Genomic DNA, 13,748 nt, shown 5'->3' with positions numbered 1-13,748 from the left:
GAACCCATGCTCTCCCGATGATCAGTGCTAGAGTTCTGAATATCAGTGTAGTCAAATTCAACTATCATTTACTGAACATCTCTTTTAAAGCACAAGGCCCCAAGCTAAAACGCAGACATTGCCAAGCGCTCTTCTGAATTACTGATTTTGCCTTACGCATAGAGACTGATAAGCCAACTTTGACCTAAGAATATTTAGCTACTTTGTAAACAAATGAGATATTTTAATGCAGTAAAAATAATAAATTAGGCAGATAGCCTAGGTATGAAACAAAAATTTTAAAGACCATTTTACTAAATATATACTTCAACTTTTCTATAAATGTAAAATTATTTCCAAATAAAAAGTAAAAAATTGCAACATTTTATTTCCATATTACTTCCTCTTAAAATAGTCACAACCCTCCTCTTGTGTAATTTAAAACATTTTAATTTCATTCTGCCACCTCAGAGCTTCTCGCTGGCCCTCAGAAGATTTGGGGCAAGAGCAACACTTTGATGCAACAGTTTAAACACGGGTGTTGGGTTTGCTTTGTTAGGTTTACTTTAACTGTCCTTGGACGATGATCACGTGCACACCGGGAGCCCTCAGGCCAAGAGAGCAAGGTCAAAGTTCAAAGGTATTGGTACAGAAACCTAATTCTTAAATTTGGACAAAGCCTGTACAAACAGAACATTCCATCCGATGGGCCTGATGAACATTCTGCATTGACACTGGGGGCGGGGGCGGGGGTGGGGGGGCTGGGGGCAGGAGTTGGAACCGGGACTGAACTTACTTCAGAACCTGTAAGAGTCCAGGCGTCACTGACGTTGGTCTCACCATCCCAGCTCCGCTGATGGTCCCCAGATGAACCTGAGGATAATAGACTGTCCGAAGAGCTAATCTTGAAGACTGCAACCTCGTCTTAATGACTTCTAGTGGACAAGTGAAAATAGCACCAACCGTGCCTCCACACCTGTAAGAGAAGAAATCACAACAGGATCAGAAAAGCTATACTGTTCTGTACACAGATGAAACGGGAAACTGAACTTTTCTCTGTTAAAAAATGAAATTTCTAAAAATCTTATATTTGTATGGAAATATGTATGGAAATATGTTAATATAAATGTTTCAGACATTACATGAAATTTCTAAAAATCTTATATGTTCTGGTATAATGTTATAAGTAATAATCCTAGTTATTACTTTAAAATGTATATCTCAGAAATAACTAATTTTCTTGTCAACTGCATTATTATGAACTTTCATCAAATCTTTAACAGTGGTCATTTTTAAGTCTTTTGTCATTTACAGACAGTTCTGGGTGTACTCTGATGCTTTTGCAAATATGTTCCTATAAAAGGCTTTCATCCTCAAGAAATTCATGGAAAAGACTCTGACAAGTACAGGTTTCTGGTAACTGACTGTACTGCTGAACTGAATGAATAAGCATTTTCAGAACTCTAATGAAAAACTGATGAACTCATAAAATGCTAACAAAAGATCAAGATAAAAAAAAAATCAATTACATGGGACTGAGTGAACTGATGAGGATGAGTATAATTTTTGTGACTTTCTGTCTGAATTAAAAAAAAAAAAATCCCACAAGGACTCAGAGGCAAAGAATATACAAATCAATTTTCACTGCAAAGTAAAGGAGCTGTTACAGTGGAGGATTGCTGGACTGAATGTCAATATTATGACATAGTATGAGTGTGTTTCATGTTTGGTAATTGCAATCATTGTTGCTTTTGTTGTGGTCATCCATGTACAATGCTTGGTGTCAGTCTATTTATCTCTTGTAAAAATAAAATACAGTGTGTGTGTGTGAAAAAAAAAAAAAGAGCAAAAAAAAAAATATTCCTTTACGTGCTAAGTGGTATCTAGAGAGTGGGATAGGTTTAATAAATACCCTAACCCTAACGTGTACCCTAACCCTAACCCCTACACTAACCCTAACACATACCCCAATCCTAACCCGTACCATAAACCGAGCCCTAAACCTAAAACTAACCCTAACCCATACCCTACGTCGTACCCGAACCCGGACCCTAAGCCATACCCTAACCCTAACCCTAACCCTAACCCTAAGCTACCCTTGACTGCTTCTGCCTCCAATAGATTTCCTAAGCACTAGTGTTTTTTTTTTTTTTTAATAGCTACTTTATTTATTTACTTCTTTTTTTTTTTATTATTTTTGGCTGTGTTGGGTCTTCGGTTCGTGCGAGGGCTTTCTCTAGTTACGGCAAGTGGGGGCCACTCTTCATCGCGGTGCGGGGACCGCTCTTCATCGCGGTGCGCGGGCCTCTCACTATCGCGGCCCCTCCCGTTGCGGGGCACAGGCTCCAGACGCGCAGGCTCAGTAGTTGTGGCTCAGGGGCCCAGCTGCTCCGTGGCATGTGGGATCTTCCCAGACCAGGGCTCGAACCCGTGTCCCCTGCATTAGCAGGCAGATTCTCAACCACTGCGCCACCAGGGAAGCCCCTAAGCACTAGTGTTTTAAGGAACAAGTTAAAAAGAGAATCCTAATGTGATTTCTTTATAATGGGTGTGTTCCTTATCTTATCCTAGTGTCTAAACTCTTCTCCATGGCTGGACCCCAAATAATATTCCTTTACGTGCTAAGTGGTATCTAGAGATTGGGATAGGTTTAATAAATACCCTAACCCTAGTGCGTACCCTAACCCTAACTCCTACCCTAACCCTAACACATACCCTAATCCTAACCCGTACCCTAAACCGAGCCCTAACCCTAAAACTAACCCTAACCCTAACCCATACCCTATGCCGTATCCGAACCCGTACCCGAAACCGTACCCTAAGTCGTACCCTAACCCTAACCCTAAGCTACCCTTGACTGCTTCTGCCTCCAATAGATTTCCTAAGCACTAGTGTTTTAAGGAACAGGTTAAAAAGAGAATCCTAATGTGATTTCTTTATAATGGGTGTGTTCCTTATCTTATCTTAGTGTCTAAACTCTTCTCCATGGCTGGACGCCAAATAATATTCCTTTACGTGCTAAGTGGTATCTAGAGAGTGGGATAGGTTTAATAAATACCCTAACCCTAACGCGTACCCTAATCCTAACCCCTACCCTAACCCTAACACGTACCCTAATCCTAACCCGTACCCTAAACTGAGCCCTAACCCTAAAACTAACCCTAACCCTAACCCATACCCTACGCCGTACCCAAACCCGTACGCTAAGCCGTACCCTAACCCTAACCCTAAGCTACCCTTGACTGCTTCTGCCTCCAAAAAAAAAAAAAAAAAAGGTACCTATGTTCATCTCATAATTAGAGCATACCAAGAGTTTAAAAAAAAATTAGTTGAAATCCCAGCAGCTTAAAAAGATAACCACTGTTAACACGTTAGTACATCTTTTAGGGCTTTTCATTAGTGGCTTTTCAATCTCACATTTTTTTCTTCTTATCTAGATATCGTGAATGTCTTTCCATGTCAATGTACACCTACACTACCATTTGTAATGGTTGCATACTATTCCTCTCTATCAGTGTATAATATTTTAACCTATTTCCTACCGTTAGACGTTCATGTCATTTCCAATTTCACTCTCATGTTGCAATGAATATTCTAGAGAATGCATCTTTTCACAGTGAAACAAAATAGTTATTCAGGTAATGCTACTGTTTTGAAAATCAGTGTTTATTACAACCCAGATTTTCATTGAAATCTGATTAATTTGGACTCCGTTGAAAATCAAACTAAAGCTTACTTTTTAATCATTAAGTCCTTGTGTTTCCCTCAGTCAGAACTAATCAATTCATCCTCTGGGATTTCATTACATGCACTGTCTCTGTGGGTCAGCGTTCCCCAAACTACCCTTTACAATTTGTTCATGCTGAAATATTACCTGAACTTAAAATTTAAATATTTTTCACCTATTTATCCTAGAATACCTACTTTCATCTTTTCTTAAACAATAATATCCATGAAACTGCACGTCTGATGGGCTGGTTCTAGGTAACAATGTCCTGTACCATCTAAAGCCACCCCCATACCACCAGCGACACAGGTTCTACTCTTTGGAAAACACTGAAGATCAGGACCTGCGTTGTATTCATCTTTGTATCCCTGGCATTAAAATACACAGGTTCGGGACTTCTCTAGTGGTTAAGATTCCACACTCCTGATGCAGAGGGCCTGAGTTCGATCCCTCGCCAGGGAACTAGATCCCACACGCATGCCACAACTAAGAGTTTGCATGCCACAACTAAGAAGCCCACGTGCCGCAACTAAAGAGCCCACCTGCCACAACTAACACCCAGTGCAACCAAATAAATAAATATTTTTTAAAAAGAGCCATGTGCTTGAAAAACAGTATAACATTTTAAACATTGGAAAACTTACAAGCTCCAGAGTAAGATAAAGAAATATCTGAAGTCAGTAACCTGACTCCACGTCGCTGAAAAAAATAAATAAATAAAATAAATAGAGCTTTGGGTAAATTCTTTCATCAGAAAGTCAACAAGTTCCAATACGACACGGGTCAACCACCTTTGGTTTGCCCCCAGGTCAGCAGTGCTCCTTACCTCGGCCAATTGTCATCCACACCAATGCCACCGATCAGAGGATGGCCTGCCGGACGGTGCCTGCTAACAGAGCGAATGCCCACCGAAGGCGAGCTGGGCACCTCCTGGCGATGGCGGGCCACACTCACTCCACAGCCACCGTTCTACACGTTACACACCGTGCCCAGGGCAGGGGTGGGGCGGTGAAAAGGTCCCGGCCTCCTTCAGGGCAAGCTGAGGCTCTCCAGGTGCCTCTCCCACGAGAGGGACGAGGCAGCCTCGCAGCGTCACGGGGAACAACTAAAAGCTGGGAAAGCACTGCCAACTGTAAACTCAGTAGCTAAGCCCTTCCTCATCTACCAGGAAAAAAAATCTTAGATGAAAAATACCCAAAGGACTTTTGTTTTTTTTCTTGGCTGCACAGCTTGGCATGCAGGTTGGCATGCAGGATCTTAGTTCCCTGACCAGGGATCGAACCCATGCCCCCTGCAGTGGGAGTGCGGAGTCTTAACCACTGGACTGCCAGGGAAGTCCCCCCAAAGGATATTTTAAATCATTAAGTTGTGTTGGATGCAAATTCACTAAAATACTCTTAATTAGAAGACAAGTTCTGACATTAAACTAAATTGTCCAAAGAAGATTCTTCCTGAAATTTAAGACATTTCACAGCAGAATTTTAAAAGTTAATCTTTCAGTTCAACTGCTTTTTCTTTCTTCATGAACCACACGTCCTGGACATTCATCAGTCTGAGGAGATAACATCATATGAATCAAAACACTGCCTTCCCTAGATTGGCTTTCTAAATTTTCTGAAGATATTTAGTCAAGTTGGGTCCAAAGCACTTCAGAGTACAACAAATTATATTCCTTGTAGGAAAAAAAGGTCCTGTCAATTCTCAATTCTTCAATGCAAAGACCTTCAATATTAGCCTGGCTCCTCACCCGGTCAACTAGCTGGGATGAAGCCCCATCCACCGCGACTCTGCAGAAGGCGTTAACGGAGCCCTTCAGGAATCTCCATCCAGAGACGGTGTAGACCTCAGCTCTGTCTGCCGGTCCTCCCTGGCACTGCTTTTCAGCTGTGCTCCACCGAATCCTGCCTCTCCTGTCCTCGCAGCTGTTCAAATTCAGTCTCGTGAACACATTGAGGGGACTTGGTCTGCTCTTTCGCCTTTTTTTCCTTCCCTTCCTTTTAGGGCTCTCTGGGCACGAGGACTGGGAGAGAAGCAGTCTATGTAAATGGTCCAGGTCTAGCTGTGGGTCCACCTGGCCATGTGTTACGTATATTGGTGGCCTTGGCGAATGTTATGAGTCAGTGTAAATGGTGCGCATGCCTCCCTGGGGTGGTGCTCAATCTCCCCAAGAGCCCCGACACTGAGAACCCCTGTATTCGGCCCACCAGCAGTCCATCCCCCAATCTCCTTTTGGCCTAACTTGGCCTGGGAACCTTGCAGGCAGCACCAGGTGTCCTTCCTTCCTCTGGTCCCCATGCTCCTTGACACCAAGCCGATGGAGCCCACTAGTGTCCTTCCACACCCACCACGAAGCAACAAGACTGGCACTGGGTAGGAAGTCAGCCCTATGTCCTTCCCAAGCACACCACACTGCCCCTTCTCATCCTGCTGGCGTGGGCCAATAATGCAGCAGCCTCCCGCCTTCAGGAAGCCTCTGGACACAGAGCAAGGTGCCCATCCCTCAGCCTCACAACCTCCCTCAACCTACAGACCAGTAGGGGCTGGTGACAGGGAAGGGGACAGTGACGGGAAAAGCCTCTCTCAACACTCCAAACGCCACAATGCTGACAACTATAACCTTTCTGCTCTGCATATACAGCCCGTGGTGCAGCGGTCAATGGCAGTCAGCCAAATTCTGCCACCTCCTTCTAAGTCTTAGAGTAGGTTCAGCTGGGGGCCCTGGTAGCCAATGCTCAGAAGGCAGGAAAAGTCACATTCGACATTGAGTTTCACGGTGACGCAGTCCTGGCATCACACAGTCAAGAGACTGACTAATTCTGATTGGATACCCATATCTTAGACCACTAAACTATGCTGAGTACTCTCCTGAATCACCATCCTGCCACGTCGCTGCTTGTTCAGCAGGTAAATTACACACGTCTCAAAGCAGCCACAAGAGGTAGTTGTTCTCTGAAACCTATTTGCCTAATTTTCTAAAAAAAAAAAAAACCTATTACCTGTGTTTTTCTGCACCTTTTTCATCTTTTACTACTTGTTCCTTCCCCGTCCCCTCATTCTCTACCTTCTCTCATTCTTCCTGCCCAGAACTGAAGTCTTGTGTTTATGACATAAAGATGTGTTTAACTGTTTACCTTTACCCACATAGGCCTTGCTGGTTTTTTCCACCTGTGGATTAGGCTCCTCCCCTCCACTTTATAGCAGAACAAACAGGACTATTACTACTACAATATATACACTGCATTTATCTACAATCTTTATGTGATCAGAGACAAAATTTTAAAATTATGTACACAAATTTTTACCTTTTAACTCTGAGTTTCAAGCAACAAGGAGGATTTTAAAACCTAGATGTTTTCAACAAGAAGCTGTTTTCTATACACTCACTCATTTTAGACACTAAAGCCAAGACCAAGATGCTCTTTATTATAAGTGCTACCCAACTGATAGTAAACTGGTTTCCAGACTCACAGCTTATACATTAACTACAATATGGATTCTACTAACTAATAATACGGCCAGACACCCTGTGATCCCAATCTTTGGAGCTTTTGGTAATTTCCTCCTTTCATCTGCTACCTCTGTTGTCACTACTTGAAAAAAAAGAGTGCCTCTTTATACATAATTATCTGGAATGTTTTATTTGAATCCCTAGCATAGGGCTTAGAAGATTTTGATTATGCAAATTCTGTATTCACTCAGTAAAAGCAAAACGCATATTTTTTGATGCAGCTAACTATCCTTTAGATGCCATTTTCTATATTCTACCTCATTTAGGAAAAAAAATCTGAAACAGCACCCGAACAAAAAAACTCTGCAGGCTTCCCTGGTGGCGCAGTGGTTAAGAATCCGCCTGCCAATGCAGGGGACATGGGTTTGAGCCCTGGTCCGGGAAGATCTCACATGCCATGGAGCAACTAAGCCCATGGGCCACAACTACTGAGCCTGTCCTCTAGAGCCTGCAAGCCACAACTACTGAGCCCACGAGCCACAACTACCGAGCCCTGTGCCACAACTACTGAGCCTGCATGCCATAACCACCGAGCCCACGCGCCTAGAGCCCGTGCTCTGCAACAAGAGAAGCCATCGCAATGAGAAGCCCACACACTGCAATGAAGCGTAGCCCCTGCTCTCCGCAACTAGAGAAAGCCCTCGTGCAGCAATGAAGACCCAACACAGTCAAAAATAAATAAATAAATTTATTGAAAAAAACCTCTACAGTACCTGCTGAATCTGAAGAGAATCATTATCTTTCACAAATACACAAATCCAAAATAATATTACCTTATGCCAATTCAGTTTTAGCAAATCTTAACTACAGAACCATGTTCATAATTCGCAAATAAAGTACTGCTTTTCTTTATTTGGGACAATTTAACAGGCCACATCAGTTAGTTACTCATTAAACAAGTATCAGTGAAGTATCTCTAACATGTGGGGTGGGCACTGTACTTAGGATGGACCAGTGAAGAAAACAGACATGGGTGCTACCCTCATGAAGCTTAAATTCTAGCAGGAATCTTTCATCCAAACACAATACATTTTTAAAAAATGTCACATATATAAAATACACTGGATGAAATCAAAGTCAATTTATAGCCTTAATACATTTATATAAGCCTTATATAAGATAAATGGGCACACTATCTCAAAACTTCTTTCATCATTGCAAATAAATCTTGCATCTTCTCTACATCGTTCCTTAGCAGATATATTAACATGTGCCTAACACTTCAAAACTAACCATTAGCTGATACAGATTAAATCTGTAGGGACAAGGACAGTACAGGAGTACGCCAGGTGACAGCTGTCCGTAATGGGGGCAAATACTGAATTATGAACATTGTCTTAGGTTACATATTTTAAAAACCTTAAAGACATACCATATCCCCATTAAAATACATTTTAAAGGCTATGTAAGTACATTTAATGACAAAACCATGCCATAAAAATAAGACTTAATGCATATTATCGAGGCCATCAACCTCTAATCTAAGGGCAGCTTAGCACAGCTATTTCAGGTGCTGAGTACTCTCCTGAATCGCCACCCTGCCACGGTGTTGCTTGTTCAGCAGGCGAAGGACATCACCAACACTACACGCACAACCAGAATCCCCAAGTCATTTGATAGGGGAAGTTTAAGAAGAGATTTTTCTCAACAGACATAAGGCCTAGACACAGAAGGGCCACTTCGGAGGATTTCAGTGGTTCTCTTAATGGTCTGGTTTAAACAGTAGAAAAGGAATGATAGGTTTACAATAAAATTTGTTTAGGTTTTTTGTCTTGACAACAATACTACCCAGATTTGGGGATAGGAGGAGAGAAAGCAGAAAACAGCAGAATCCCTAAAAATACTAAAAATCGACATCAAATGAATGAGGTTCCCTCACACAGAAGCAAACCACCCTAACAGATGGCTTATGAAGATGCTGGTAGCTATCAAAAGCCTTAAAAATGTGTTTTGACTCAGCAATTGTACTTCTAATGGTTTATCCTAAGGAAATAATCAGACAACTACACAGGTACACATAAGGATGTCCAGTTTATAACGGCAAAAAATTAGCAATGAAAGATCAGAAAGAAATTATGTAATCAGAATAAATTAGGTAGCCCTGTCATAAATCACTATAAGAGCCTCCCTGAATTCCTGTCACTGGGCTTGGAAACTGTGTTTACCTTCTTCACTGCAACCACAGAACAGTAACGACTGATTAGGAGTACATTCAGAGAATTCACTACCACGCTGCCATCAAAACCCAACATATTTCTAAGGAGGAAGCAATGTATAAAGAATGGGAGCCTATTTTAAAATTAACTATGAAATTACATTTGGTGCACATATACACACACAGACCTGATTCTAAAGTGCTTATTTCTAGGTGTTGGTTTGTGGGTGTTTCTCCTCCAGTTCTCTTCTTTCTTAAAGGGCAACACTATATTAAAAAGATGACTATTATAGGTTAACTTCGGAGTATTTTTGCCTTGCGAAGAACACACAAAACTGCTTAAAAATTTTTTTAAGAAATTTAAAAGACAGCGAGTTATTTTGGGTGTAGTTTTTACTTTCCAGGATCTAAAATTAATTTTCAACTATTCATAAGCCTGTTATACCTGATAAAAATATTTACTCAGTATCATTAATTAGTTATAGCATTAAACTTGTTTGATGTTAGTTTCCAATGGCTATTCAATAATCAGGAGAAATGTCACAGAGCCCCCCTTAAAAAGCAGGGGCTCTGACTCCTTTTCAAAGAAAGTACTCAGTTCTTTGGAAAGAGGCCAGCTTAACAGTGGAAACTAGTTACTTGGAGCAAAGCAGCACAGACTTCCACCACACAGTGGGGGGACTACTGCACTGACTGATTTTAACTGCATGATACATCCATTGGATACTTAGCTCCTTTAATGATCTTCCCTAAAAGAAATGGAAGTAGTATATTTTAGGCTAGTGGGAATGAGTAGAAATCCAATTAGTTACTCTGAAAGCATCCTTTTCGAAGATTTATTTTCTTTCTTGCATATCTGCAAGGAATCCCGAGAACTGCTAATGAAGGAAAGGAAACCTATTAAATACAATAGCCCCAGGCACCACTCTAATAAACTCCACGTTTCAATCAGTCCACAGCTGTGCTGGCTATTGCAGTTTTCCTCCATCACAAGGTAAGAGGCTGGTGCTCCGGGAGGAGATCAGCAGCCAGAGGGCACTGTGAAGGGCGTGTAGGGAGATTCATGTCGACAGGGGAATCAATTACCAAGCAAGCCTCACAGAGGCTGCTCCAGAGCAAGTAACTCTCCCAGTTCGGAATACAAGAATTTTTTAAAAGACCACCTCACTTAAAAACTGTAAATCAAAATCACTGAGTATAAAATCATTAAAAAAAAAAAAAGATTAGCTATCCTTCTTAGCTTGAGAAATGACTTAAATCACATGGTCAACTTGTTTAAAATTCCCCACAATGACAAATTAATGTACTGTCTTAATTTAGGAGTCCCTCCCCAAACCTTGTGTTACTCTCAAAGTAAGTATCAAGGGGGAAATGAAGCAAAAGGAGGGGGATTGATAGGGAAGGGCTGAATGAGAAATCGTTCCTGTGTATGAAGAACAACCAATTTTCCGACCGGAGAAACAACGTAACTGGGTAATCCACTATGATAAAAAGTACAGAGCGCTCAGGAACACTTTCATCATGGTCATTTTTGCAAATAAATTCTCAACCATTACTTGTTTGTAATAAGGAACATATCTGGGTAGTAACTAAAACACTAAGCTGCAACTAAAATACACAAATCAAGATAATAATCCAGGATAAATTCTACTTTATGCAGAATGTCCTACACTTAAAAATGGCTGTGCCAGGCCTGTGAGGTCCTCAAATAAGACTCCAAACATCTAGAAGACTCCAAAAGGACCCAAAGACTGCATTAAAAGAAAACAAATTACTAATACAAAACATTTTTACTTTTATTTTCTGAAACAAACAAAAACACCAGCTCCCTTCCTAACCCCCTACCACCCCAGCTCCCTAAAAATACGTTGCCTCCATTGAAAAAATACAAGGTGCCGTGACGATCAAACTAATGATACTTTCAAAACAGGGCACATCTTAGATTTAATGTTGTTTCTGACGTTGGACGCTTCAACCAGCAGGTGAGAAGCATTTCAGCACACCTTCCCGACTGCTCTCCCACAGGTTGTTGACCGCAGCATCACGGTTCACTAGCACTTTCCAGGCCCCTGTTGATGCCCAATACCGGCAGCCCTCTCGACCATCTGAACTCGCCCCTGCGCTACCCTGAGGGACTCCCGGGCCAAACGGAGCATCCCCAAGACCGCCCAGAGCCTTCGGGAAAAGGCCCAGGAGGAGAATCTAGGCAGAGGGTCGTTAAGCGCAGCGTGGCCAGGCAGGACGGCCCCCGAGTGACACTCGTCAGACCAGCCACTAACTGTTTAAAAGGAGAAAAAGCTGGAGATGCCGTGGGGATGGGGGTGGGCGTGGGCGCGGCGCACGCGGCGTAAAATCACCCTCCGGGGATGCGGCCAGGAGGTGGGACAGGCCCTTCTCCCCTCGACGCTTCCCACCACCCCCACGCCGGGGCTTCCTCTTTAGGGAGGCGGAGCTTCAGCCCCGAGAGGGCCGGTAACCGGCCCCGGCGCACCGAGGGCGCGGGGCGGGGGCGCGGAGTCGGGCCGGGACACTCACCCGCCGGCGAAGAGGTGAAGCAACGTGTTCTCCTTCTGCTGACTGCCCGTCGCCATGGCCGCGCCGGCTCCGCGGCCCGCAGCCGCCGGGTGCCGCGGGCTCGAGGCGGCTTGACGGATGCACGAGGTGGCCGCTCCGCTCTCCCGGCTGTCCTCAGGAGGCCGCCGGCACCGCCTCCATGCGCGCGCGCCCCCACGACTGGCTCCCTCGGCCCGCGCCCTCTGCCGCGTGGCCACAGGCGCCTCACCTGCCTCTGCGGCGCGAGCCCGGCAGCCAGCGGGAGCCCAGCAGCCAGCCGGAGCCCGGCGCGCGGCTGTCACGTGCGGGGGCCGGGCCGTGACGTCACTCGGCGGCGCGGGCCCGGGGCGGTGCGCGGCGGGGGTGTGGACCCGGATCCCGCACGCCCATTGGCTGGCGGGCGGACGTGGGCGGGGCGACTGCCTGAGCCAATGCGCGTGAAGCGAGAACCGGCCAAGGCTGCCTGGTCCCTGATGAGGGAGGTACAGAAACGGGGCTTCGTTGAGCTTAGTGAGACGCTGCGCCTGGCTTTTTTTCCTTTTTTTAGTCCAGTTTACTTTGTGATACGCTGTGTAAAAAAGTATTTAAATTACATATGACATCTCACACCTCTGTACTCATCACCCAGTTTAGGGGAAAAACAAGATCCAAATAGCCTTAACCCCCAGGGTACCTGTGGTATCATTTTGTGTATCTTTGATTTTTCTAGAAATAGCATTATATGCTGCGATACGGTTTTTGGCCTTTTTTCTGATCATCTCCAGCCCAGATTTCTGAGCTTCTCTATCCGAGCTGCTTCTCTGCTTGTATGTCCTTGGGTCACTGTCAGACTCAGCCTGGCAACTTCTTAACTCCAAGTCTGGACACACAGGCCTTCCTTGGCCCCCCTTGCAGCACACTCAACCACACGACTCTGCTTAATTTCCTCACACAGCCTCCTGCAGTTACTTTGTTCTTTTATTTGTGTAAAAACTGTCCTTCCGCCCCTGAAGTGTAAGCTTCAGGAGTGCAGGGACTTTGTTTCTTTTGTTCACGGTGTTTCCTGACAAGGTATCTGCCACTAGTAATGCCCAAGAAACGAATGAATAAATGTCCTGAGCAGAACTCGAGACATAATTCTTCCCCTCCCCCAAACCTGTCTGCTTCTTGTATTTCCTGTCTTGGAAGATGGTGACACCACCATCTGCACAGTCACCAACGCCAGAAACTTTCCTGTTACTTTGGACTCCTCTCTATCTCTCCCCTACCTCCCCCCACAAGTCCACCTGGCACTTCTGTTTCCTGGAATTCTCCCAAAGTATCCCCCTCTCTGTGCTCCTTTCACTGCTGCTGCTGGTTTCAAGTCTTCGTCTCTTGTAACAAAAGTCTTCTACCTGCTCTCACAGGCCACCCCTTCAACCCTTTAGTCTGTCGTCCTCCACTCTCACCCCTCTCCAGAGGCACCAGGTACAGAATATACCAACACTTTGTTTTCAGTCTCCCAGAGCTGCTAAAAGCAGTACCTTGATCAGACCAAGCTGCTAGATGTCCTGTGTGTAAACACAACAAGAGCTTGAGCAGAAGGGAAATTGTGTGCAAACACAGGAGCTAGGTATTTGATTGCTGGGAGGACTCTTTAAAAACAACTCTTAGGAGCAGTCATCCAAAACGCAAATACAGTGAATGCTGTATATTAAAGCCATTACTCCCCCGGGAAGGGGGAAAGCCATACTAGTGCTCCATATTTGGGGAAAAAGAAGGAAGGAAGGAAATGAGGGAGGCAGGGAAAAAAGAAAGGTTTTTCTTCATGCTTCCTGGATCTCCCAAATCCCTTGATTCAATTGCTC

At 44.1% G+C, this 13,748-nt stretch overlaps 1 protein-coding gene across 1 annotated transcript in view; it reads right to left on the bottom strand.

Annotated features, from left to right (window-relative positions):
- SLC25A33 (solute carrier family 25 member 33) overlaps nucleotides 1-12,208 on the bottom strand; it is a 30,421-nt gene extending 18,213 nt beyond the window's left edge. Inside the window, exons 1-2 of the mRNA XM_057531345.1 lie at nucleotides 11,905-12,208; nucleotides 776-955 (exon numbers count right to left, since the gene is read on the bottom strand). Of these exons, the coding sequence (XP_057387328.1) occupies nucleotides 776-955; nucleotides 11,905-11,960 (236 nt within the window). The 5' untranslated portion in view covers nucleotides 11,961-12,208. The remainder of the gene's footprint in view (nucleotides 1-775; nucleotides 956-11,904) is intronic.
- Nucleotides 12,209-13,748: the final 1,540 nt, after the last annotated feature.

The sequence above is a fragment of the Balaenoptera acutorostrata genome, chromosome 1 (assembly GCF_949987535.1).
Source record: "Balaenoptera acutorostrata chromosome 1, mBalAcu1.1, whole genome shotgun sequence".
Lineage (NCBI taxonomy): Eukaryota > Metazoa > Chordata > Mammalia > Artiodactyla > Balaenopteridae > Balaenoptera > Balaenoptera acutorostrata.
The sequence above is the reverse complement of the archived record's forward strand: the minus strand, read 5'-3'. Positions and strand labels throughout refer to the sequence as shown.